A 26,663-nucleotide genomic window follows, 5' to 3' on the forward strand; every position below is an offset into this window, starting at 1 on the left:
ACGCAGGCTCATCATTTGCAATGAAAAAACAGCTGTGGCCCTGGAATTGAACCCTGCGGAACACCATAGTTTTCATTATACATATGAATTCATATGACATAGCACATATCCGGTCCAACTATGTTATTTTTGTGTGTGACATAGATAGTTTGAGGGGATTACAATAATAAAGAAATCACACGACGTACCATCGCAAACAGCCACAGGTCGACTACTAAGCGCACTAAATTCCCTGCAGCGGATCATTATGTATCATTCGAGTCGGGCGCGGCTGAGACTCACTCACCGAACCCCTGGGGTTCGATCAAACCACTGATCTAGTCAGATAAGCACCAAGTTGGAGAGTGTTTTAAGAAATGTAATTAATTGTCATTTTATATTAACCCTCTGATATATTGTAAGCTTTGTTAAGTACTTTTAAAAGAGCTGTCTTTTAATACTCCGGGACTATTTCCGTTCAAAAACATTAGTTCGATTTTAATTCGAAAGAACAGTGTCTCTCAGACATGATATAGTCAAACTCGCTGTGCTTCCACGCTTGCTTGCCTGCCTGTTTTCAATGACAGCACCTGACAAGTGAAGTAAGCTAAATCAACAAATGTGTGTAGCAGGCCACACTCACACACATGCGCGTGCGTTGTGCTGCCTGGTCAGCGGGTTTGTTGTTAATCGGGTGGATTACCAGCGCAGCCTAACCACCCAGCCCTTAGTGGTTTTTTTTTTTTTTTTTCAAACACACACACTCCTCACCCACTTCGTGTATCTGCAACAGTTGCGTTGCGTGGGTGAGAGAGGCAGACAAGCGGACGCGCGCAAGGGATAAAACGTGCACAGTCGAAAGTGCCGCGGACAGAGATGCTTGCACGCTGAGGAAACGTCATTTGAAATCGGTGCTTTAGTTTGGTGGAAATGTGGGGATTTGACTGCCGGGTAAGATAAGTATTAAGGGGGATAGAGAGGGTAGGGTGGGGTGGGGTAGGGTTGGGTGGGGGATCAAAGGGCTGTGTGGCACGCGCCCAATGCCACAGTTCCACATGCTTTTTTTTTTATTTTTTAAATATAAGTTATTTACGTGATAATTATGATTATTATGATGATGATTATTATTATAACATTAAAAGTATTAAATGCTCTCAAATAGATATACCGCGTGTTGCTACTGTATTAAATGGATGTTTGTTACGTAATTAGTGTTCCTAATTTGATTCCTTTGTTGCTTTGAAATAAAGTTCTTAGGCTTCTTCTTTCAAAAAACTCAAATGAAGCAGGTTGTGTTTCCGCCAATGTTATCGTTTTGTACTGCTGTGTGGTACCACTCTGCCAGCAAAAAAAAAAAGTTTTTCATTTCGTAAGAAGACTCACCCTCCATGCAGAAAACGACCATCCAAGCTATCCATAGGTCCGAGTTATGAAACTTCACCATTGTTCCGCGTTGTTCGGTTATTTTGCTCCGATCAGTTCCCTTGGAGAAAACTCGTCTTTGTAATGGCATGTGACATGGAACAAGTGGGTTTTTACGCAGCGCGCACCAGCCACTTTGTTAGCCCAAAACAAAGTGAAATGTTCATACACGTGGTCCAAAAGGAGCCCCAATGCATGTCCAGTCCGGTCCGGGTCACCGGCCGCTGTCTCCCGTGTTGGCGCGTCTTGGTGCCCCCGATGCCGGTCCTTTTGGTAAGCGGATCAGTCCAAGTCTTCAGTGAAATTGTGACGCCAAACAGTCACGGTTCAGTTACGGTTAGTGGAAAGTCCGAGTTGAACCGAGGCGAACCTCTCCACAAATGTCTGAACGCGACTTAGAATCCCGTCCAAAACTGACCGTTACCGCGCCGCCTTGGTGAGTGTCTCCAACGCGTCCTGTGGCGCTCCATGCTTCCTCGCTTGATCTGCAGCGGTTCAGTGGATGGGTAGTAAAAGTCACTTCAAAGGACCTCAGCTTCCGGTTAAAGTCATTCAAAATAAAACGAGCGTGCGGTACCGGTTGGAGGGGAATATGACATATTGAAAAGTGTGGCCATTCACGAGTAGACTTAAAATTTAATATTCTTTATTCGTTCACTTCGTACTCATATTCTAACAAAAGTACCAATTTTGCTTTTTGCTTTGGTATATTATTTGGTAATATGCTCAATATCCGGTAAATATTCGAATGTTTATGTGCACTTGACATGCCTCTGTGGCAGATGATTGGAAAGCGGCTTGTGTCGGGCTGTTGCTGGGAGACCGTTGACGCCAGGAAGGGAGGAAAAAGTACCCACGCCCCCTTGTGGTGCGTTTATAGATCGACAGAGGAAAAGAAAAAGATCAAATGTTTTTGACAACGTGTTTAGCACTCCTGTTTCATGCAGTATTACTATTTGCACTCACCAGCAATAGCTTTCTATCTTTCTACTCTGCTGTATGTTCTTCTGAAGAAAATAAGCAGGGTGCGATCAAAGACGCTATATTCTGTGTTTGATGGCATATGTTTTGTACATCACAGGATGTGTGACGTGTCTGGGTAAACACAACAACAAACACATCTTTTTTAATTAGTAAGTGTTGGCAGCGTACGGTAGTGATGGCAAAATGAAGCTTCATGAAGCACTTGCGATACTTTTTGCCAAGATGGCACTCATGATTCAAAGATGCAATGCAAATGTAATCCATTTTCATTGCACTTGCCTTTATATTTAAACCAAGAGCACCATCTAGAGGAGTGAAAAAGTATCGCAAATGCTTCATGAAGCTTCATTTTGCCATCACTAGTGTACGGCACTTTGAGGTTCTGGGTTTGAATCTTGGCTCCAGGAAGTTGTGTAGAAGTCTGAACAAGATTTGTATGTCAGTGATGGTGATATCAGAAAGTAAAATGTTTTTAAATGACATGACAAACCAAACAACAACGTGACATCTCTAGGCACAATAGTGTTGCGTCACGAGCTTGACACTCATGGCAGTACTGGGACACAAATGCAGTGAAACAAACCATAATTTGAATCGTGGTTACTGGGGCGATACATGAAAGTCTGGCATCAAGATTGAGCCAAAAAGGACGCAGATGCATCCTCCTTGTGAACTCCCTTTCATAGCATATGTTGCTCACTCGTTATCATAATGAACATATTTGAAGTCTTATATACCTTAATTAAATACTTTGGCAAATCTGACAACTTAAATGGCATGATCGCCAACTTCATAAAATATAAATCAATTAAGAGCAACAATAATGGTTTCTGTGCACAAAGCTATTGTTTTCAGACCAAATCCTATTAGCACATCATGATTGCATTGACTGACCTATTCAAAGTTATTTCTAGATAATAATTAAATGAGCGTGTAATTTTAAAACAGCTTTTACATATTTCAACGATATTTACTTCAAGGTGGACAATTGGTCCTCACATCTGCCCCACAATTCTGAGGTTGGGCGTTAAATCTCTTATTTTATTATCTACAATAAAGATTCAAAACATCTGTTAATCTATTATACTAAATGTCAGTTCAGTTATAAATAATCTCCAGATGAATTAATAATTGTAGATGTGCTGTATAGTAATGTGTTATGTATACTTTGCTCTGTCTGCATAATTTCTAAAAAGTCTGCGGGTGTATTTAAAAAAAAGAAAATCATCCACTCTGTCAAAAAATGCAGGTACAGTATTTAAAACAACTTGACAAACATGTTATTTCATTTTCAATCATTTAATTTCATACAAATACCGGATTGGCTACAATTCCCCATCAATAACGTACTTTGGATTGACAGAAAATAATAGGAAACAATGCCACCTAGTGGTAAAAGCACAGTCCTTTCAGGTATGGCGTCTGATGTCAAATCCTGAACTTGAAGATTGGTTTACCAGACCAGCATGTTACTGGTGAGAGACAGAATAAAGTTAAACTGCATTTAAACACACGCGCACACGCACACACTGCCAGCACACCAGACTGGTCCCTCAGGAAGCATCAGTTCTGCAATGACAAAAAAGACAATGCTTACTGCAGGAAAATAAAATGATTTATAAAAGTACATCTTAAGTGCTATAGCTCATATATTTCAGAAATGAATAATTCTGGCACCAGCAGTGGTCCCTAACAAGCACCAAAATGCCCCCAACCCCCAAATTTGAAGCAGTGGCATTCATTGTCTTGTCAAGTCTTTGCGAGCCTCAGAGAGAAGGGAAGGCAACATTAGGCGATGTGACTTGGCTATCTGATCTGTTTGACTGAGAGAAAGGCTGCAGATAATGACTGCAACGAGTCACAGGACACATATATAGTCACAGATAGGAGTGTAAAGGTGTGTCGTGTACGGTCCAAAGTGCCACAGCAGGTAAGACCTGTTGTGGCTGCATAGTGGTAAAACAAAAACAAACAAAAAAAAGGTGTGAAAGGAATGTTGCAAGTGTTGAGCAAGTATTCTGTTTATTTCAAATATCGCCACAAAGAAATGAGAACTTTCTTGTGAAAATAAAGACTCACCTCATTAATCACTGCTGCTGCTGCTACTACTGGAGGAAGAGGACGAGGTGGAGGTGTCCGACCCGTTCCCATCCTTATGATCCTTTTTCTTTCCATCCTTATGATCCTTTTTCTTCCCATCCTTAGGCTTTCCATCCTTAGACTTTCCATCCTTAGACTTTCCATCCTTACTGTCGCTTTTACTCTTCCCATCTGATGTCTTCTTCTTGTCACTGGATTTGCTGTCACCCTAGAAATATGCTAATTTAATCAATTTCAGTTTTCGTCGAAAATTATATGTTAACGTTCTTCAGTTCATCAATGTCCAGAATGGTTAAGTATACGGGTGAGGCAGTAACAAATTCCTGTTCCTTGTTGTAAAAGGCAGTAAGAAAAAAAAATATATATATATATATATATATATATATATATATATTAATCGAAATACAGATAAATTAATAATGTCACCTGTGTAATGTGGCATATAGTTTTATTTTAATTTGAATAATGTACCTTATCGTCTTTTTTCTTTGACCAAGGCCAGCTGACCTCTTCCGTTTTTGCATCTTTCTTCGTCATCTTTTCCTCCACTGCTGTAAATGTAAACACATGGAAATGTCAAGTTTAAAATCAGTATATCTAAATCAACTTCACTTCAAATTTATGTTAGACATCAAAGTGACAGGTCGTTTTAGGTAATAGAAAAATGCAAAAGCTAACTGAACTCAATTCTTACCATCATCAAGATTGAAACTCATCGTGCTTCTAGTCCAAACGACGACGACACTGACCGCAAAGTCGAAGCACACCAGAAGACAGGAACCACAATAAACCATAAACCAACCTTACCACACCTTAAACCACGTGACCCAACCAGGCCACACCTCCAGCTGCAGAACGAGAAGTCTTCGGGAAGCGTTTAAGTGCGACCGGAAATAGCATTATTCAACCTTTTTTATAATGCACATGTAAAATTGTTTAGTTTACTTTTCTTTTTTTTTCTTTTTTTTTGACTGACAACATTTAAGCCAATTTAACCAGATAAATTAATCAAACCAGAAGAAAACATAAGTAACCAATTTTAAGAAACAAAACAAAAAAAAACGATATCCATTCAACAAATATTACAAGTCTCTTGATAATGTAAATGCTTGATGAGTTGTTTAAGGCTCAATTTGCATTACAAATATATGATTAATTCACTGATTAATAACAACAATTGCGCAATACAGTATATAGGGAACTTTATTCAACCTTTTACCCACGAACAGCATATTCAACGCAAACAAGTGGGAGGAGTTTAGCTTCAGTCCGTCAGCATGGTGAACTATGCTCCGGCCTCCTGCTCACCTGTGCCAACTGCCAAGATGTACTAATAAAGAGCTGTCATGATCTTGACATTATGTTTGGCTGCTTTGTTTTTTGTTTTGTTGCGTTTTTGCAGTTGTGGTAGGCAGAGCCTCCTGCGCATACCGGTTTTGCATGATCATTTAGGTTCTTAAACGCTGGAATGTTTAAAATTGTGTAGCCATGTTTACCTGGAATGGCCTAGTTGTGGAATTTCCAAGTCTTAAATAAAACCATATGGTAGAATTATAAAGGTTTGTCTGCTGGTTTATTCTTGAAATTAATATTTAACACTTTAATGAAAGTACTGTATAACAATAACAAATGTAAATCTTACCTTGTATAGGACCAAATGTCATCTGATCCCACGAATCTTGGTAGTCCAAAAGTCGAGTTAATGTTCAGGTCATGGATGTCTTTCTTTAAAGAATGTATTTCTCCTTTGAACTGAATATTTTTTATACACTGCCGAGACCAGGGAAGCGGATTGTTGCCTTTCTGAAGTCTTTCTTCACTTGACATTTGACTAATCTGTATATCAGGGTGAAGTACAAATTGCAGACTTGGTGTGTGACGTGGGAGTCGAATACTACTGTTAGCTGAGTTTAACATCGCTGGGAAATCCGTGGCAACTTAAAACAAGCGTGTACTTTGTACTGTTTCTACAGTATTACTGGTAATCAGACAGGGTACACACAATACAGTCTTATTGTTTTATTCCCTGAAGCAAACATTGAATTATTTGATGTGATCGATATATATTTTCCATTTAAAAATCATCTTTTTTTCTATAGTATGACTCCTCACCAAACATACATTTCCATTGATTCTGTGTTATTAGACATCATATCAGATTTTCACAGGGTAATCTACGTATCATTTTTCAACTTCCACTCATGTAACGAACAATATTAATTGTGCCACGCTATCAGTTGTAAGACCTGTGACCTCTGTAGAGGTCAGTAGAGCTGAAGTGTGAGGGCTGACGGGCCCCCGGGTCCCTGTACCGAAACGTACTCCCCATCAATGACTCCATGGGACTTAAGGGCCTGCGAATGGGTGCCCGATCTCCGCCAGCAATTGTGGACGCTGACACGTTGGAGAGTGCGGGAAGCGGAGGGTTCAGAGGATCCAACTTTACAACATGTTTGGAGGGAAGCAATGGATAGGTGATCGCGGAAGCACCGCCGGGCTTGGAGCTTCTCATAAATGCCGAGTATCCGCTCACACCCGGGTCGGACACCTGCGGTTGTGGATCGCTGCTTTGCTTGCTGCTTTGCTCAGCGTCAGGGCTTTTCTGCAATGGAAAGATGGAAGAAGGAAATAAAGACGGCAACGGCATTTCATTTCAAATCATTTCAAATGTTTTCTAAAAATATGTCAGGCTCGCTTCGAGGAGGATTTGAGCATGTTGCCATTCCATTACTTACATTCTCCTTTTTCTTCTTGTGTTTCTTGGCCTTTTTGTTTTCCTTGTCACTGTCGCTGGAACTTGAAGAACTGGAGCTCGAATCCTGAACATATAGAAGCAAACCACGGTTTGTAAAAGAAAGCATAAGCACGCAATCCTTGAAGACCGCTGAATTATGCATCCATCCATTTTCTACAGCACGTCGTCACTGAATTGACCTTTTTCTTCTTCTTGGAGAAGCAAAAATATTTGCATTATCCTTACTTTCTTCTTGTCTTTCTTTTTCTTCTTGTCCTTTTTCTTCTTCTTTGACTTATTTTTGTCATCACCACTAGAAGAATCACTAGACGAGTCGGAGGAAGAATCCTGGACACAGAGAACGTTATTTACATTTACCAGCCATACAATATATGGTTACTAGAGCTGTATCAAAAGTACAAACTCAGCCTTTGTAAATTTGTACACTTTTGATACAGCTCTCATGTAAGACTGTACAGCTGTGCCTAATTAAGTGACTATATATATATATATATATATATATATATATATATATATATATATATAAACACACTTATCTGGCTATTAATGCACTTTTTGTTTAGTCACACTTTCTTGTGGTGGCTCACCTTTTTCTTCTTTTTCTTCTTCTTTTTATCCTTTTTCTTCTTTTTCTAAAGAAATTATTTGTGATTTAAGTTCTCAAGAAATAGCAATACAGTTGTGAATAGTGCACGATCTCACCTTGTGACTGTCACTGTCAGAGGAGGAGGAGGAAGATGAGGAGGAAGAGCTATCCTCAGAAGAGCTGTCCTTCTAATGACAAAGTAAATACATCAGAAATCAGCATGATGATTAAAAGCAACTGCAAATATATATTACTCATTCATATATAATGGACTCCATCAATAGAATAGTGTACGTTTATTTGCCTTTTTCTTTTTCTTCTTCTTTTTCTTCTTCTTTTTCTTCTTGCAATCGTCACTATCAGATGAAGAAGAGGAGGAGGAAGAACTCGAGTCCTGTTCAGAGATTGGGAGAATAATACAAAACATTGTAACTACTGACTACACAAATACTGAACTGGACTAGAAAACAAATGATCAAAAAAACAACCAAACCTTCTTTTTCTTCTTCTTCTTCAACTTATTTTTCTTCTTCTTTTTCTTTTCATCATCACTGTCAGATGAAGAAGAGGAGGAGGAAGAACTCGAGTCCTGTTCAGAGATTGGGAGAATAATACAAAACGTTGTAACTACTGACTACACAAATACTGAACTGGACTAGAAAACAAATGATCAAAAAAACAACCAAACCTTCTTTTTCTTCTTCTTCTTCTTTTCATCATCACTGTCAGATGAGGAAGAAGAGGAGGAAGAACTGGAGTCCTGTTAGGGTAAATTTGATCAAAACTCTTTATTTATAACAAAAAGACGTTGCTGACATTACCAAATACTGTATTGGATAATATGTCAAGCGCAAAAGCAAACCTTCTTTTTCTTTTTCTTCTTTTTCTTCTTCTTCTTTTTTTTCTTCTTGTCATCGTCACTATCGGAGGAAGATGATGACGACGATGAAGAAGAACTGGAATCCTGTTAATACAGTTTACGTGTAAAGTTAAAAATCAACCGAGAGTGAATCAAATAAAATATTTTAGAAGGATAACACACCTTCTTCTTCTTTTTCTTCTTTTTTTTCTTCTTCTTCTTCTTTTTCTTCTTGTCATCGTCACTGTCGGAGGAAGAGGACGACGACGACGATGAAGAAGAACTGGAATCCTGTTAATACAGTTTACGTATAAAGTGATAAATCAACCGAGAGTGAATCAAATAAAATATTTTAGAAGGATAACACACCTTCTTCTTCTTAAACCAAACACAATGTTTTTATTGATAGCAATTAGTAACAACATTTTATTTATGCCATATAAACAATTTAGGGGTGTGCCCAAAAAAATCGATTCTCATTTAGTATGATTCAGAATTGATTTTAAATGTCCCCAAATCAATTTTATTTAAATTATTTTATACTGTCTTCCCTTTGTTTGTGTGTGCCTTTATAGGGAGCGCTGTTCATGTTGTACCCAATTTGGACACTTAGGGGCAGTGTGGTTCCACGCGGTCTGATACACTGTTAAGTTGTAGCCACATTAAAGAGTAGAAGGAAAAAGTCACGATCAACTTATTACAATAAAAGGTTGTTTTTTTTGCAGCAGGGAACCGTTCTTTTGAGTGATAAAAGTGCCGGGCGTAGCTCGCAAATGACTGGAGTAGATCATTACGATTCCTTGAACATCTATAAAATGACGCAAAAATCAGTCAATCAAATAATTTTGAATCAAAAATCGTCCTTAATTGAAAATGGATTCTGAATCAAATCGCACACCCAAAAATTGGAATCGAATTGTGAGACATTCAAAGATTCCCACCCCTAATAAACATGAAAAACCTAAACGCAATATGGCTGCATAAGCTACTGAGCTTTGAAACAAGAGCTCTATCAACACCTGCTATGAAACCGTTGACTTTCTCTATGTTTATACACTCAAACAGTTGGGTCAAAAACAACCCAAAATGGGTTAAGAAGGGGCCGATGTAACCGTGTGGATTTATTCATTTTAAGCCTGTATCCCACTGAGGGGCGAACACTTGAGCTAGCAAATGCTGATTGGTTCGCGTCAGGGTTCATTCAAGGTCGCAGTGTTTCCTAAACGTTCTCTCAACAGTCTTAATGGTTCTCTAAACAGCCTTACTGGTGTTTGAGTGCAAACAATCAGATAGGATATGTTGGATTCATACAAAAAAAAATTTCAGTAGAGGGATCCGCAAAGCATTTCCAAAAAAGAGAGAGGGCTTGCCCTGACGAAGCCCTACCAAAGCCTGACTGGTCTTTTTTTTGTCGCAAAGACATTTTGAACAATATCCTTGCGATGAGAAAGACTATTAAGACTTTTGAGAGAACGTTTAGGAAATGCTGCAACCTTGAACGACCCCTGATGTGAAATCAACATTCAAATGTTCGCCCCTCATGGGATATGGGCTTAACCCAACCCAATTGACTCAGATTTTTTGGGTACAATAAATAACCCCCCTTTTCTTTTTTTTACCCAATTTGAGTTATTTTTGACCTAATTGTTTTTACATAATACCTTCTTCTTCTTTTTCTTCTTCTTCTTTTTCTTCTTCTTCTTGTCTTTTTCATCATCATCACTGTCTGAAGATGAACCAGAATCCTTCAAATAAAAAATAAAAAACACTATGAGGCTTGCTTGTTTATTTTGCTCTTTTCATCAATATGCGCTCACTATAATCACCTTTTTCTTCTTCTTCTTCAGCTTCTTTTTCTTTTTCATCTCCTTCTCATCCCTTCCCTCTCCCTCATCATCACTCAGGTGGCCCCCCTCAGAAAAATACGAGACCACCTCTGCACCCAAGAGTTAGAATTACATCAATTCCTGGCCTATACAATTCTTTGAACCACCATATGATGTGTTGAAATTCACACTTACCGCCTGATAAGTTGGTGCCAGATTGATGTCCCGCTGCTTTATACTATATATAAAAAAAACACCCCAAAAACCAAAATCAAAGTTCAGCTGATGTGTCTTTGAGTGACATTTTGTGCATAATGTGAGCGTGTCACCTTGGCATCATAATTGCCTTTCCCTGCATCTTCAACAGCACTTGTCTGTGAAAGCGATTCTTGCGCTTCATCCTGTGAATAAAAAAATGTTTCTTCAATTCTCTCATTGACTTCGTCTGCATCGTTACATTTCTCTTGAGTTCCCTTTATACTTCGTGGTTGTGTACTATTGTAATTGCATGTATGTAATTATGTCTCCATATTAAATAAAAAAGTGAATGTGTAGTTAATGTGCTCTAAAACTGGGCCAATCCTGACCAGGAGATAATCGTGCTAAAACACCCTTTTCGGATATTGTGGTAATGAAAAGAGACGGTATTATTTAGTGTCATCTAGTGGTGAACTAATAGAATGCAACGATTTTGAAGCACGTGCACTTCGGTGCCTCAGAGTGACAACACTAGTGATGGCAAAATGAAGCTTCATGAAGCATTTGCGATACTTTTTGACTCCTCTAGATGGTGCTCTTGGTTTAAAGATAAAGGCAAGTGCAATGAAAATATTTTACATTTGCATTGCGTCTTTGAATCATGAGTGCCATCTTGAGGAGTCAAAAAGTATCGCAAGTGCTTCATGAAGCTTCATTTTGCCATCACTAGACAACACCTTCCTTGCAAGACTACCACCAATGATTGTACTACCAATTATCATCTGGTGTGAGAGAACAAAAAGAACAAAAAGAACAAAATGAATGTACCTTTTTCTTGTCTTTCATTTGATCCTTTTTCTTCTTTTTCTTTTTCTTGTCATCATCGCTGTCAGAGGAGGAAGAAGAGGAGGAGGAGGAGGAGGAAGAGGAGGAGGAAGAAGATGAAGATGAAGAGGAACTGGAATCCTGTGAAAGAAGAAGAAATGAACATAAACCCAGATTTGTAGTTATTTCCATGGTTTAGAAAATAGACAGATGAAACTCAATTGTGCATATCCTAATCACGCCACCTTCTTTTTCTTCTTCTTCTTCTTCTTTTTCTTCTTATCATCACTATCAGAGGAAGAACTGTCAGATGAAGAGGACGAGGAATCCTGTGACGTAAAAGGAGGAAGTAAATATAAATTGATTTTTTTTCTTGATTTCAGCATTTATGAATGCTTTTCCCCAAATAACTACATCATATGACATAGCTGTACCTTCTTGTGTTTCTTCTTTTTCTTCTTCTTCTTTTTCTTCTTCTTGTCCTTTTTTTTCTTTTCATCACTATCTGAGGAAGAGCTGTCAGATGAAGAGGAATCCTGGGAATCGAGGGGGGAGAAGCCGTTTCAAGGAAATACATTTGTATTAATAAGAGTTGTTTTTTTTAATTATTAAATGTTCATACATTTTTATATTGATCTACATTATGCACACATGTTGATGAACTCATCTCTCTTTTTTTGGTTAGCCAGTCTACAAACATTAGAGGCAGCCAACAAATTCAAATAAAAATCATATACAGTATATACTGTACATTAAAATAAAATACTCTTTAAAACGACTAAAATCAAAGTCAGTTAAACAGCAGGGACTGAGGTGGGCCATTGTCTGTTCTGATTAACCCCACAATCAATCAAAAGATAATCGATCCACGCGTTTCCAGGTTGGGAGAGTTAACAACATCACTACTAAGACTGTTACTTAAAAAAAACACTATTTCAAATAAAAGTTCATATCCACTAAGCCCTGCAATTGGCTGGCAACCAGTTCAGCGTGTACCCCACCTATTGCCCGGTGCCAGCTGGGATAGGCTCCAGCACCCCCGCGACCCTTGTGAGGACTAAGCGGTCACGAAAATGGATGGATGAATCCACTAAGCCATAGGTGTCAAACTCCATCCTGCAGGTTTTGGAGGTTTCCCTCTTCCAACACAATTTCCAATCAGCAGGATCGTTATCAGGCTTATGAAGAGCTTGCGGATGAGCTGATCATATATCAGCTGTGTTGGAGACCGGAAACATCCCAAACCTGCAGGACCGGAGTTTGACACCTGTGCACTAAGACATGACCCAATCAAACACAACACCACAATGACTTAAGGACTGAAGGTTAAAAAGTTTGGCTAACGTTCATCTTACAAGTACACAGAAAAGCCAAGCAATACATGTAAAAATTTAAAAATTAAATGTTGTGCTCTCTCCATTAATTCTACATCTCACTTTAAATAAGGGGACCTTACAACAGTTGTATATTCCAATCCGTGTCTGATTAAAACTTTAAAAAAAAAACTTTACTAAAGACTCAACTTTACCAATCCATCCATTTACTACCCCAGCCACTTCAACGAGCTCCTCCGGCGGAGACCAGCCGAGAGACATAGTCTCTCCAGCGTGTCCTGTGTCGTCCCGGGGCCTTCCGCGGGTGGGACAGGGAGGCGTCCAGGAGGCATCCGAACCAGATGCCCAAGCCACCTCAGCTGGCTCCTCTCAACGCGGAGGACTAGCGGCTCGACCCGGAGTCCCTCCCGGATGACCGAGCTTCTCGCCCTATTTCTAAGGGAGAGCCCGGACACCCTGCGGAGGAAACTCATTTCGGCCGCTTGTATCCGTGACCTTGTTCTTTCGGTCACGACCCACAGCTTGTGACCATAGGTGAGGGTAGGAACGTAGATCGACTGGTAAATTGAGAGCTTCGCCTTACGGCTCAGCTCCTTCTTCACCGCAATGGACCGATACAGAGTTAGCATCACTGCAGACGCAGCACCGATCCACTGAACTTTAATAAAAATAAAAATAAACTTCACTAAAGACTCAACTTTACTATTGTGGAAATAAGCAAAAATCATATTAACCTTTTTAGCCAGTATCTCACTGAGCGGTGAATCTTTTGAATGCTTGCAAAGAATTTGGGGTTTTCGTCCGGGTTTGTAAAAGGTTGCAGAGATGTTTGCAAAGAGTTTTTACTTGTCCCGAACAGTTTTTCTGGAACTGGAAAAGTTGAAATATCTTTGCAACAAGAAAAACTGTCTGTGAACATCTTTGCAACCTTTTGCAATCATTTACGAACCCTGACGAAAACCCAAAACACGCTATGTTCGCAAAAAATCACAAGCATTCGCCGCTCACCGAGATACCAGCTATAGAAAACCTGCAGTTGCAATTGTCAAACAATGGTGGGAAAACGTTCCATTTTTAGAGAAGTCCATATCCCCGCTATGATGCCGCCTAACTGAAAACCTCTCTCACCACAACATTTTCTAGCTGCTATTTCCAGCTGCTTGTTACTAAATCACAGACTAACTGCATCCCAATCAGACTGGATTAAGGCACTGACATCCTCAAAACCACTAAAGTAGTCATCGAGTTTGATATCATCTGTAAAGAATCTGAATCTCGATCAATGACAAAAAAAAAAAGAAAATAAAAAGCTTAGGGCCAAATACGGACCCTTGAGGCACACCTGAATTTTAAATTCCAACTCTCACGAACTCTTTCCAACCCAGCCTCACGCCTGGAGACATTCTAGTAAGTTTACCAGCAATACTATACAATGCAAGTGTCGACTATCTCATTAAATGCATCAACACATGCCACCATCATTAGCATCCAGTCATTCAGCGTGCCTAAAAGCTGAGTTACCTTGTTCTTTTTCTTCTTATCCTTCTTATGTTTCTTGTCGTTTCTATCATTGGATAAGTTGGAAACCTGGAATAAGTCAAAAGCAAGGGGACAGTTTTATATATGACGATGCATATTTCTAAAAAATAAAATAAAATAAAAAAGTAGATCTTGACGACTAATTATGAAATGTAACAATTCACATTGATTCCATAGCAAAATGGACATATTTCAAACGTCAAAGTTTACTCACTAATTCCGAGTCCCCAGGAAGTTCTGTTTGCTCATCTAAAAAGCACAGATCAATATGGCCAGTTAGGCTTATAGAGAAAAACATATCACTGATGATTATTTTTAAGTTTTGTGTGACTTGATGCCAAATGAATTCTATAGCTTTGTAACAAACTGGAACAATGGAACAATCAGTTCAACCAAACCACCAATACTTTGAGAACATTAGCAACGCTTCTGCAATGTTTACGTACTTGCGGTATTTAACGTGGTATGCGAAAAATACTTTTATTACGAAAAAGCACAAACTTGTGGAAATAAATGAACCTTTCAATGACAAAATATTTCACCTACCAGTCGATGGTATGATCAACCTGTCCCACATGTATTCATTCACCACTTTCTTCTTCTTCTTCTTCTCCTTTTTCTTGCCATCCTTTAAAGGTAATAATGCATTATAATTATAAATAGCGTTTAGCACACAATTGAGCAAGGAAACCGGAGAACGTACTTAAATCATTGTCGGGTACTGAAATGTTGAGTTTTTAACTAGCTCAATAACTGCCCCATTAAGGGTTTGCAACTGGTTAAACGGGTCATTATTGTCCTTGCTTCACCTGCCGTGATACTATCACAGTCAGATGTTACCTACTGGATAAGAAAGGTCAAATTATTGACATTTTTTGAAAATGTCAATTCAGAAAAAGCACACATGTAGTCACTCCAATTGAATGCGCATTAAAGCCCAAGTATGTCAGCATGTCACGGGGGTGGTCAAAAAAAGAGGAAATAATTGGAAACCAGACCAGTTCATTGTTACAACATGTCTGTTTCATACATTCCAAATGGGTGTGTGCCCTGCCTTCAATCAGATGCTTCACACACGTAGGTGCATGAACTGGGTCCTCTGTCTAGTTTCTCATATTTTAATGCTTCACAGTCTCTACACAATCCAAACCTTGAGGCAGTACATTTTAGGAATGCAAAGACTTATCCTTGCAGCACCCTGCAACACCTCACTGACTCTTTAGAGCGAACTGCCTTAAGAGATCAGTTTTTTACTGGTTGGTAACCCGGTGGGTAGTAGGTAATGTCTGGTCGGTGCTGGATTTCACTTTCCTTTCTTTTCTTTGATCCTTCCTCGGGTCTCCTGACAACCTCACGACTCTAGCTGGATTCTGAAGTATTCGGTTTAGGTGAACGGTATGGGATTTTTAATAGGTTTTAGGTGACCTAATGAGTACACACTCACACGCACGCACACATGCGCACACACACACACACACATACAAAATGAAAATAAAAAATAAAATAAAAATACAAAAGAGAGAGAGCAATGATGATGACATGTCAAATCGGTAAAATTACCGAATGAACAATACTGAGCTCTTAAGAAAAAAATACAAATAAAATAAAAAAGAGATCACTTTTTTTTAAATAGTAAAGGTGTACGAAAACGTTTCAATTTTGAAAAAGTTGCTCCTGAATTTTGAATCTTATTTGTCACATCAACAAAACTCATGTACATATTAACTCATGTGAAAAATACCGTATTTTTGGATTATTGTGCATAAAATGAGAGCTGCGCACACGGCAGAGGATTTTGAAATTATTTCTGAAAACATGTTCTTGCTGGAGGGGAAAGTGTGTGCTTCTGAACAACATGTGATGACAGCGTTCCAGCGGCAGACGTGCTCAAGCAATATTTAATATACGCAAATTATATAATTTACCTCACTGTCACTGTCTGAAGAGCTGCTGGAAGAGGAAGAAGAAGAGGAAGAAGACGAACTGGAATCCTGTAGAAAGAGAGATCGTTTCCTTTTAGAAAAAAATGTTTTTATTAAACAGGTTTATTTGTTTGGGCCTTTGTCAAGGCAAAGGAGATCTTGCCATTGGTGCGTAGTGTAAAAAGGGAAGGGCTCTTCAAAGCACTTGGCAAACACAAAAAGGCACACGTCCACCCATAGCAGCTATGTAGACAGCCTATTGTACCCATCACAAAGTGCAACTTTCTACAAACACATTAATCACAAGCCTGACCAGTTAAGTCGAGTGCAGCAGGAGTGTATTTACTTATTCCCAGGGAAGGCACACCCTGAAGAAGCTGTAAAAGGCTTACGTTACTATCTGGTAAAATAGATTAGAATTTTAAAAGTGATGTTATTATTATATTTTGATTAGATATTTATTCTACTTAAATGCAGCAATGTGACATTTCATCAAGTGTTTGTGGTAAGCTAATATATATGTCAAATTCACTTCACCTCCATTGTATTTTTTTTATTTTTTGCTTATTATTTTTTCTGCAGGTATTATTAATTGACAAATAAAGGTCACAAAACTGAAAGTCACTGAAAGTTTAATGGGTTATTCCTTCTACCACTCCTCCATGAGATTTTGTCGAAATCAGTTGAGTAGTTTTAGGCCTAATCCTACTAAGAATATCGATGCCAATTTTCTTTGATGGAGGTCAGAATGTTCGAAAAATACATACTTTCTTCTTCTTCTTCTTCTTCTTTTTCTTCAGTTTCTTCTTTTTTTGCGCCTTGCACTCGTCCTCACTGTCAGACGATGATGAAGAGCTGTCATATGAGAATTGTGCCTGATGATAAAAAGTCACATACTAGTCAACGCTCTTCAATAAGAAAAAGCACAGATATACAAAATGTCATATTCAGTCAAGGGACTTTCGTCGGAAGTTGAATCGGTGTTGGACCGTCGTGACATTTGAACACTCTGATTGGCTGTTAGCTAGCGAAGCAGCGCAGAGGAAAGAACAGGAAGTGACGAATGCGGATAAATAGTAAGCGACGAAAAGCCTTTACAATTTCGCTCATTTTGCACATTAATCGCTCACCCTTTGCTTTTGGACGTATAATGTCTGTCTGGACAGAAATTTGATCAGATGAATTAATCGCTGTGGTTCAAGACAGACCGACAATGTATGCCATTACCGTGAATGGGAATGTCGATCGAATGATATGCCAACTGCAAGACATGGAGATGCAACTGGATATACCATGTAGGCTTAACTTTATATTGCACGATTATCTGGAAAGAGCCTAAGGGTGTGCTGCGCGTGGGAGGACATCGTGAGTGAATTATGAAAATGATAGCGCTAGCTATACTTTGTTTACGTTTTTACATCCCGCCCCCGTAAAGAGCTTTCCGGTTTCTTTTTTCTAACAATGTAGAATAGTGACTACCGCCGCGGGGGTACTACTTCTCACTCATCATCTCTCTATCTGTCTCTGTCTCTCCCTCTCTCTCTCAAATTTAAATTCAAATGTACAGAACATTATTGGCCTGGTGCATAGTTATACAGAAAAGGTAACAGACAAGCATAATAAATCTTATCTAAAGAATAACAGAAAATAAAATGAAAACTTAAAACAAAACAAAAAAAGAAAGGAGAGCACAAGGGGCCATCAGGAAGGTTAAACGGATTGTTGAGGCCTTACTTACATGGCAATCTGTTGGTTGGCTCCTGTCGTCATCATCCTGCTTCTCTCGCTCTTGAGGCTCTATTTCCTCAGTGAGAGACCCCAAACGACCAGGAGGGATGGCTACTGGCTCCTCTACACTTGCAGCTCCACCAGGAGCTATGGTGGACACAATAGGTCATATCACATCAGCACTAATCGGATAGACCCTGAAATTAACATTTTCAACTGTCCATGTGTAGATTTAGCAAGCAATACACCCATTTTATTGAATTTCTCATACTTCCTTAATTGAGGACTGTTTTAACCAGCATACACAAAAGCTATTATTTAGTTATGTAATACAAAAATCAACAAATTGTTCTCTGGAAAGTGAGAAGCTTCCGCATACCATTTGCAATAAACCTCAATAATGACTTTATTACAGTTATGAGAATAATCAGTTGTGCCCCACCCCTCACAACAGAAGAAACGCCCAATGATCCGTGTCGCTTTGCAATAAAACTGAAATAATTACTGACTCATTTTAAAAATAAAACTGTGTCACATGTTTTCAAATCGTGTAACTACACTATGAGCTAAAAATATTGCCAGATAAAAGAATGTCAGTGGTATCAGCTAACCTTCAGTGTGAGGGTATTCCATTTACGTCCACCCTTCTCCTCTGCTGAGGAAGCCTCTCAAACACACCCTCAGTCCAGGTTTAACTACTTAGGTGAGTGTAGACAACATGAATGATAGGGCAGGGTCATGAAGTATGTGTGAAGTTGGGTATGGCAAGATGAATTTCAAAATAGACCAAACCTAACCAATTATTCATCTATAAATATTAAGAAAGTTAATACACAGCGGACCAAACCATCTAGGTCTATGACTATAGTTCCTGTATACATTTAAAACATTATTGGAATGCGTTGTATGCAAAAAAAAGGATGTGGTTGCTTTTATTTTGAAAACCATAAAACTGTTCACCTGTGCCAACAGGTAATGCTTGTTCCACTACTTGTAGTGACAAGATTGTAGTGGTCTGAATCAGGAAGTGCTGCTTATTCAGTCGACGAAACAATACAAATGATTTTTTTAACTGTACAAGCACAACATAACGCCTTCAGACGTGATAAATCCGCAAATTGTTCATTAGTTTGGAGCGTAGACGTCGCATCCGGTCGTCTCAAACAAACCTCAGTTTGTGGTTCAAAAACTGATGTTATGACGCCTCTTAGTGGATATTTTAAGTCCTGCAGCAGCAGACCCTGCGCTGTAGCACTTATAAAAACAGCCAAGAAATAATTGTTTGTGATAAAGGATGTCCCTGCAGAAGCTAACATTGAGACTTATAGAGAAAATGGTAGTATTTGAAATAAAAAGTACGCCAGATTTCTATTGCAAAAAGTAATTAATAAACAGGAATTGTAAGAAAAAAGAACTTGAACTCGTCAATGAATAAGTGAAGATAACAGACACAACCTCTTACTTTTGTAATCTTCATTAGATAACATCTCAAAAGCCAAAGGAGCATATATTCAATTAAGAGCGAAATGGGTGGAAGAAGGAGAGAAGAGCTCAGCATACTTCTGTATCTATGAAACAGGGAATAATCACACTCATCCCTAAACCTAGAATATACCATAAATTAATTGATCATTTTAGACCTATACCACTACTTAATAATGACTTTACGATTAAAATCTGGCATTACTAAAATTATCTTGGATATGCAATCTGGATTTATAAAAGATCGTTCAATTCATAATAATTTACGTTTGGTGCTTGACTTACTCGAATACAATTGTCAAATTGAAGAGCTCATTCGAAAGTATTGGACTTTGGATCGTTGTTATTTGATTTGTGAGGATTATTTGATTTTAAAATGTGGTGAAATGGCATTTGATTAATATTCATAATTAATTTGGAAAGAAAGACATCTGTCGAAATGGGCTTGAGTATAAACACTACACTACAGTAATTTTAACATGCTGTTTTTTTCTTTTTTGACCTTACCCAAATAGTACCTGCTTATGCACGCCCCCTCTCCATACATTAAAATATGAAGTTTGTGTCCTTTCACCCTCCGTACTTTAGCAGCTAACTGGACGGATGTCATCAAGTTGAATTAATAAGGCTCCAAAATTGCAAGTATATTTTCAGAGTAAAACTCAAATTTGGTAATCACAAAACAAAAATATATATTTAATCCATCATATATACGTACACCTTATGATAATGATGATTAATTTAGACAATAAATATCGATTAAATGCATCTTACTGTTGAATAACAACAATAATTTACGAAAGGACTTTTATGTTGAAAGTAGAAAAATACGTCCGTTGTTGACGTTGTTCGTGATTCCTGATTGTTGTTTTCAGTTTTAAGTGTAAGTCAAAATACTTCTCTTTGTATGTGTTACAAAGTAAAGAATGTCGCCACCGTCTGAAACGAAGAAAACGCAGCCCGCATGATAAGACCGGTATTTTTTTTTTATTGCATTATTATTAGTTCTGTGAACATGTGTTTCGAAATTTCAAAACTACAGCACTTTCATTTGTGTTTTAGTAGCCGCGTTAGCCTGACTTCATGGCGTTCTTTCTCCCACCTGGATGACTGGCGAGCATGCCGAGCCGCACAGTGGCCGTGCTGGCCGCACTATGGTTCTGTTTCGGCCGGCACATTGTCTCTGAATATCTGAAGCCAGAATGTGACAATGGAAAGGTGAGTTGTTTTAAAAAAAAAAGTTTTTATTAATATTATTATTGTTGTAGTGATGCTTGTTGTAATGTATGACATTCGTCATATCGTGATAAATGTCTGTTGTGTAGTTGTTGGTGGAAAGGGATCTACCTACAGATGCCATCGGCTGGGGCTGTTCTGTTCCAGCTGCTTTGTTGGACTCCAATCAGGTAACCATGGATACGGCAGATTTCAAATCTGTACCTCTGAATCATTGACAGCTAGTATAATTAGTAGGAGTGTTCCTAATAAAGTGTTCATCGCTCTCTCTTGGGCGACATGTTGTGGTAAAAGCCTATTTAGTCATTTTTCATTCTTTGCTCTCTTCAGAGGCTTCCCAGTGTCGCCACAGTGTATGATCCCGAGGTGAGCAAACACTAAAACGAGCGCTTTGTTTAACCATACATGTTGTCTTCATTAAATAGAGTGATTGCAGAGCCAAACGGTCACGGTATGTTTAATGTGCTTCAGTGTGATACGGCTTCTTCCAAAAGTCAACAATAGCAGAATTTAGAATCTTGAATCAAAAGCCTTCATTTAAATCGAACTGGCGGCCCGGCCCGCGACCACATTCTGAGTGGCCCCTTGATTAATAAAAATAATGATAATAGTTAACAAACCCCCCAAATTCTTCTTGAAACGCTGTTGAACATTCAACATTAAAACATTTTTTTTATAATAATATTATTATTATACTTCTTGATTGAAATTATTTTGCAATTAGTAATAGAGATGATAATGACTTTCTGTTTCTTCATTTCTGACACTTTTGTATATGGTAAATAAACCGACCGAGGATCATTATTATTATTTTATCCTTATATGGGTTATGTGACCACTTTTATTTTAACAGTTTGCCAGGCAGGTGTGCATGAATGAGCCCCTTTCCTACCACAACAGCATCCCCAACAGGTACAACCGTTATGGCAATGCAGTTTCCCCGGTGTTAAAGTTGAGCAAAATGACCGATTTGAAATCATTTGTCACATTGTTTGACTGTGTGTGTACGCCGTGTGCCTTGCAGCGGTGCGTTCAGGCCAGTCGGAGCACAGAGCGGAGAGTACTTGTACTGTCCTCCTCAACGGTGGCTTAATAACCTGCATGTGAGTGACTTCCAACCTCAAGCGGCTTTTTGGAGAGACTTTGTGTCACACAATGTTATTTGTGTCGCAAGCAGAAAAAGCTTTCTTGTCTGCTTGAACAGAAGGACACTGTTGTAGTTGCTATCTCGAGTATTTTGGGTAAAAGGACACCAACTATCATTTAAAACAAAGTGTTCTTGCTCTGACAAACAGAAGATTACATTGGGTGTTTGGTTTTTACACTATTGATAATATTAACTCATTCACTGCCATTGACGGCTATTGATGTCAAAAATCCATTTGAACTATTTCTATTAATTTAAAATGTTTTTCCGTTTTTGTTAACAAGAGTATGAAAACCTAGTTATTGTACATTTAGAACAGATATAAAATCTATAATTAATCGTGGGTTAACTATTGAAGTCATGCGATTAATTACAATAAAAAAAATTAATCACTTGACGTGATAAAAAAAGAAGATTATTAACAATTAGGAGCGTCAGGCGATTCAATTTTTTAATCATAATTAATTGCATGACTTCACGAGTTAACCCACGATTAAGCATAGATTTTATACTATATATATCATACTCTTGTTAACAAAAGTGGGGAAAAAAAGTTAAACTAATAGAAATAGTTCAAATGAATATTTGACGTCTATAACCGTCAATGGCAGTGAATGAGTTAATATGAAGAGTGTTGTATTTGGACTCATATATTTGTGTTTGTTGTGTGTTTACCAGCACGGTGCTGCCGTATTGCTCTACCATCCCTGCGCAGCCTTCAACGAGCGTCAGCTCGTGTCCATTCTGGCCCGCTCGTGTCTAGACGATTACATCATCACTCCTCACCCTCAGCTCAACAAATCCATGGTATGGGAACGCCTCACTCGGATTTGTGCTGTATGTAGTAGGGCTCGGTCGCTATCCCCCGCAAATAGTGAGCGGGGTTTGGGAAGCAATTTTGGGGTTGTTCACTCCAAGTGGGGAGTTTATCGCACAGTTTGGATAAATACTTAATTAATTCAGGGTTTCCACTTTATGGAAGAATTTATTCTGTGCAAATACCAATCAGTTAATGCAATTAGTTATGTGCAGTCATGTCTGTATTCAGCCCATAGCCTTGGTGTCTTGGGGGAGAACATTGGAGCTTTCCACTGCGGCCTCTTCTGACGTCTGTGATTGGCTGCAGAGCGCGACCACTTCCAGCAATCAGATCAGTGGCAAATATAACTTCCTGTTGACACGCCCAGCAGAGCAACATGGACAGAAACGCACGCGTCGAGAAGGGCGCCGCACAGATGACAAGGTTTCAACTGTTTTTCAACTCATTTCAATATCTCAGATTTTTATTTTTATTTTTTTGTAGAAGGTCATTCAAAGGTTAAGAGCCCCAAAGCTAAATGATACATTTCTGGAGGAGTTTGAAGAAATGCTGTCAGTTAGCTGTTCTATGGTCAAAACTGGAGACTTTAACATTCATGTTGACAACTTGGATAAGTATATCAATGAACTATCTGCTATATTGTTCACTTTTGGTCTCTAACAACATGAAAAGTCTGACACACTAAATCACATTCTTGACCTCGTAAGATGTTGTCACGTCACCTATTGACGTGAAGAAGTTAATTATCTCCGATCATTTTTGCGTGTTCTTTGCATTACTAATAATGCCAAAAGTTCAGGCGAACAACTACCTATTAAAAAAATAAATAAATACTGTTCTTGAGTCTCGCTCACTGATTGCTCACCTGCAAAGAAGAAGCTGTCGAACCAACGAAGTCGTGAGGTTCGTGTGGTCAGGGTAGGCAGTAAATTACACCCATCTGATCAGCTGGATCGAGAGCGGTCGATATTTTGTATTTTATGCAAAATCAGTGATCGGCTGTAACGTCTTAATTTGCCTCATTGGCCAATGTTATTGATCACCTCCGCAAAATAAGATCATTTCATTGTAATATTTAACTCATTCAAACCCCAAAACGTGTAAACATGTTTTTAATACTTTGTCCTTCACTCCCCAAAATGTATTTACTTATTTGTTTCAAAAAAAGATATAATAATTTGTGCTAAAGCATACAGAAGGCTTTGATGCAGCTTCTGACATACGAGGTGGCTTAGAGCAATGGTAGTTTTTTTTGTTTTTTTTACAGCCAGCAGGTGGCAGCAGAGTATAAGAGATCAGCCAGTGCCATGTTGCAACAAGCTCTTTTTGTCAGTGTTTTCACCAGGAATTTGAATATTGATGAAATTTAGCTATATTCTAATGCTAATGGGAACAGATTAAAAAAATATTTTCCTGATGAAAGAAGAAACTTTATTTCTTTCTTTTGTAGTTTCCATGTTTTTATAGCAATAGAACACAATATTCTATGGGCCTTGCAAAATCAGTCAAAATCCAGTAAAACAGCTGGGAGCGAAGGGGGTTGCTTCCGTGAACATGGCTGCAAGTGAATGAGCGAATTATCAGCGTTTTTTGAAGATTATTATTTTTTTCCATACATTTCAATTGCCGTCAATTACACATGGGTTTTCGCTATTCATGGGCTGGGCCAGTCCCGATGCCACGCAAATGGCGGCGGTCAGCAGTTTATTTTTTATTTTTTTTAATCTTCTGATCAGATCAGATCAAACACGATCTCTGATCGGTGATGGCCCGAAAAATCCTGATCGGATGATATGAATCAGGTGTGCTAGCAGGCGGAAACATTTCAAATTTGCAAGACGCTGGACCTTGAGGACCGGAATTGGTTAACCCTGGTCTAAAGCCTTATAGGCAGGAGAGGCAGAGCCTCCATGTCCCCTCATGTGAAGAGTAAATCGTCATTAAAATGAATCAAATTGGTGAATTTGCGCATTTCCTGTTCAAATACATGGACATGAAGGGAGTAGAGGCGTTGACGGCTATCGACGTCAAAAATTCATTTGAACTATTTCTATTAGTTAAATTTTTTTTCCACTTTTGTTAACAAAAGTATGAAAACCTAGAAAAAAATTATTGTACATTTAGAGCAGATATAAAATGTGTGATTAATCATGAGTTAACTATTGAAGTCATGCGATCAATTACAATTAAAAATTTTAATCGCCTGACGTGACTTAAAGATGATTAAAAATTTGGGGCGTCAGGCAATTAAATTTTTTAATCGTAATTAATTGCATGACTTCACGAGTTAACTCACAATTAATCACACATTTTATACCTGTTCTAAATGTACAATAAAAAAAAAAAGGTTTTCATACTCTTGTTAACAAAAGTAGAAAAAAAATGTAAACTAATAGAAGTAGTTCAAATGAATTTTGGACGTCTATAGCCGTCAATGGCAGTGAATGAGTTAAGTATACAACACATGACGCTCAACAATCTGTGTACATAATCTGTCACACTTTTACATGTAACTATCGACAGTATCTGTCCATTCTTACGTAGTTTATATCAAATCTGACTGAGCATCTGTTTACGTACATCCACAGGAGCCTGTGAGGCAACGTTGTGAGCGGATCATCTCATTGTGGCTACAAGGAGCGATAAAGGCAGAGAAAGGTTCCCCCACAAACAACAGCAATTGGCAACAACTGCGAGGGGGATCGAGGCGGAGGCGGATAAGGGCTGCCATCTCGCTTCAACGGGATGACGTGAAAGCAAACGGAACATTTCAGGTGTCCGATGTCTTGACCAACACCAAAAGCAGCAGCACGCATGCGCCGAGGACACATTCTCTGGCTCTCGTAGATTCCGTCAAGATCCAAAATCAGGATTTCTCATCCAGGCCTGCGCCTACGCAGAGGATGCTACGCCTCAAGGTTTTTGAGACTGGAAGACAAACCGTGAAACAGACCGGCTCTGCTAAACACAGTTCCGCCGCGGATGGACAAACGCTTGAAAATGAAGTCGTGGATCTGAGAGAAAGAGAGTTGGCGCAAGAAGGTGACACGCACTCAATAAAGGGTCCGGATGAGTCTGCGCCAACAAAACGCACACACCCCGAGCGGGCCAGTGACCCGGCCGACGCCTGTGACACTTGCACGACAGGACAACGCTGCGCCTGTGTCAAGGGCGCGAAGGGCCGAGCCACGTTCGTGAGCGGCGGCCTGCCGAGTACCCCGGGGTCCAACGAGGCGGTGTGGGCGGCGGGGGCGCTGGGCTTCCTGCTGGTTCTCCTCACGCTGTCTGTTTTGCACACGCGCCTCTACCGCCACTGGAGGACCATGCCCAGTCTGTACTGGCACGACCCACAGCAAGACTACGACAGCGTGGCAGGTAATTAAACACATTGCGCGTCTGGAGCTTTTTTTTTTTGCAATTTGTGTGGTTTGTGTTTTGTAGATGTTATCCACAGAAGGCTGCAAATTGCAAAGAGGCGGCGGAAGAGGGGCCGGAGACAAGAGTGTGCTCTCCTGCCCAGCTCGTCAAGCTCGGATGAGTACATGTAGACAAATGAAGGAACCACCGTGTTTGGGGACTTGTTCAAGTCATTAAAGCGGAAGTCAACCCCAACATTTTCTTTACAAACGGTTCTATTCTGTTGGTGGAAAACAAATTAAGCAGCAAAATCCTTCCATTTTGATCCATCTCAGGGGGCGGCCATTTTGCCACACGATGTCACAGTTGCTCAGGGCTTATGCATATTCCAAAAACAAAATCTTAATCAGAATACCACCTTTAGACTAGTGGGGCTGCATAGAACATTTTGGAATGACATTTTTTAGGTCGACTTCCCCATCCACCTGATTCTGTTTTCTTGTTCTTGAGTGATACTGTGTTTTGTATTTTTTACATTCGAAAGTTTTAAGTAACACTGGTAGT

General features: G+C 39.1%; 4 protein-coding genes across 11 annotated transcripts in view; 1 reads left to right on the forward strand and 3 right to left on the reverse strand.

The window, feature by feature from the left end:
• igsf11 (immunoglobulin superfamily member 11) overlaps positions 1 to 1,878 on the reverse strand; it is a 109,556-nt gene extending 107,678 nt beyond the window's left edge. For both annotated transcript variants that reach the window (XM_086081525.1, XM_086081524.1), the window contains exon 1: positions 1,363 to 1,878. In XM_086081525.1, coding sequence (XP_085937651.1) covers positions 1,363 to 1,492 — 130 coding nt within the window. In that variant the 5' untranslated portion in view covers positions 1,493 to 1,878. The remainder of the gene's footprint in view (positions 1 to 1,362) is intronic.
• Positions 1,879 to 3,665: 1,787 nt separating this feature from the next.
• On the reverse strand, positions 3,666 to 5,326 carry LOC147170733 (uncharacterized). Its single transcript, XM_086080773.1, has 4 exons — positions 5,180 to 5,326; positions 4,957 to 5,036; positions 4,465 to 4,693; positions 3,666 to 3,954 (listed from the first exon to the last, which is right to left on the reverse strand). The coding sequence occupies exons 1-3, from the start codon at positions 5,277 to 5,279 to the stop codon at positions 4,469 to 4,471; spliced, it is 405 nt and encodes a 134-aa protein (XP_085936899.1). The 5' UTR covers positions 5,280 to 5,326; the 3' UTR covers positions 3,666 to 3,954; positions 4,465 to 4,468.
• Positions 5,327 to 6,489: 1,163 nt separating this feature from the next.
• On the reverse strand, positions 6,490 to 18,791 carry LOC147170734 (uncharacterized). 5 transcript variants are annotated; one of them, XM_086080949.1, is made up of 24 exons: positions 18,669 to 18,791; positions 18,068 to 18,204; positions 17,097 to 17,204; positions 16,333 to 16,398; positions 14,954 to 15,035; positions 14,622 to 14,656; positions 14,390 to 14,455; positions 11,969 to 12,070; positions 11,780 to 11,863; positions 11,538 to 11,675; positions 10,841 to 10,912; positions 10,707 to 10,749; positions 10,512 to 10,621; positions 10,347 to 10,430; positions 8,891 to 8,976; positions 8,689 to 8,716; positions 8,515 to 8,586; positions 8,320 to 8,343; positions 8,131 to 8,220; positions 7,943 to 8,014; positions 7,828 to 7,872; positions 7,464 to 7,567; positions 7,221 to 7,308; positions 6,490 to 7,087 (listed from the first exon to the last, which is right to left on the reverse strand). In XM_086080949.1, exons 1-24 carry the CDS (start codon positions 18,688 to 18,690, stop codon positions 6,719 to 6,721), a joined length of 2,127 nt encoding a protein of 708 aa, XP_085937075.1. In that variant the 5' UTR covers positions 18,691 to 18,791; the 3' UTR covers positions 6,490 to 6,718. The 5 variants fall into 5 exon arrangements, with proteins under 5 accessions (XP_085937075.1, XP_085937074.1, XP_085937073.1 ...); XM_086080948.1 differs by having other exon boundaries at positions 8,320 to 8,415; XM_086080947.1 differs by having other exon boundaries at positions 8,689 to 8,790; positions 8,869 to 8,976.
• The window catches only part of tp53i13 (tumor protein p53 inducible protein 13), a 9,613-nt gene continuing 339 nt past the window's right edge, over positions 17,390 to 26,663 (forward strand). The window contains exons 1-10 of one of the 3 annotated variants that reach the window (XM_086080953.1): positions 17,390 to 17,694; positions 20,602 to 20,757; positions 20,865 to 20,945; positions 21,106 to 21,141; positions 21,629 to 21,687; positions 21,800 to 21,878; positions 22,601 to 22,729; positions 22,971 to 23,165; positions 25,331 to 26,117; positions 26,184 to 26,663. The exon at positions 26,184 to 26,663 is cut by the window's right edge and continues 339 nt beyond it. In XM_086080953.1, the coding sequence (XP_085937079.1) occupies positions 20,659 to 20,757; positions 20,865 to 20,945; positions 21,106 to 21,141; positions 21,629 to 21,687; positions 21,800 to 21,878; positions 22,601 to 22,729; positions 22,971 to 23,165; positions 25,331 to 26,117; positions 26,184 to 26,290 (1,572 nt within the window). In that variant the 5' untranslated portion in view covers positions 17,390 to 17,694; positions 20,602 to 20,658 and the 3' untranslated portion in view covers positions 26,291 to 26,663. Of the gene's footprint in view, positions 17,695 to 20,382; positions 20,516 to 20,601; positions 20,758 to 20,864; positions 20,946 to 21,105; positions 21,142 to 21,628; positions 21,688 to 21,799; positions 21,879 to 22,600; positions 22,730 to 22,970; positions 23,166 to 25,330; positions 26,118 to 26,183 lie in introns of those variants that run through there. The other 2 variants (XM_086080950.1, XM_086080951.1) reach the window with 2 other exon arrangements.

Source organism: Leptonotus elevatus, chromosome 7 (genome assembly GCF_054856555.1).
Source record: "Leptonotus elevatus isolate MCC_2025b chromosome 7, RoL_Lele_1.0, whole genome shotgun sequence".
NCBI lineage: Eukaryota > Metazoa > Chordata > Actinopteri > Syngnathiformes > Syngnathidae > Leptonotus > Leptonotus elevatus.

Bases quoted from the DNA above. Each gene is read 5' to 3' on its own strand.
- LOC147170733 (XM_086080773.1), bottom strand. From the start codon at position 5,279: ATGGTTTATTGTGGTTCCTGTCTTCTGGTGTGCTTCGACTTTGCGGTC. The intron at 5,037-5,179 runs GTAAGAATTGAG...TTACATTTACAG, and splicing joins GAGTTTCAATCTTGATGATG to CAGTGGAGGAAAAGATGACG. The intron at 4,694-4,956 runs GTACATTATTCA...GCATATTTCTAG, and splicing joins CAAAGAAAAAAGACGATAAG to GGTGACAGCAAATCCAGTGA.
- LOC147170734 (XM_086080945.1), bottom strand. From the start codon at position 18,690: ATGGAATACCCTCACACTGAAG. The intron at 10,750-10,840 runs GTGACACGCTCA...TTTTATATATAG, and splicing joins AAGGCAATTATGATGCCAAG to TATAAAGCAGCGGGACATCA. The intron at 8,977-10,346 runs GTATTATGTAAA...CTGTATTAACAG, and splicing joins AGAAGAAAAAGAAGAAGAAG to GATTCCAGTTCTTCTTCATC.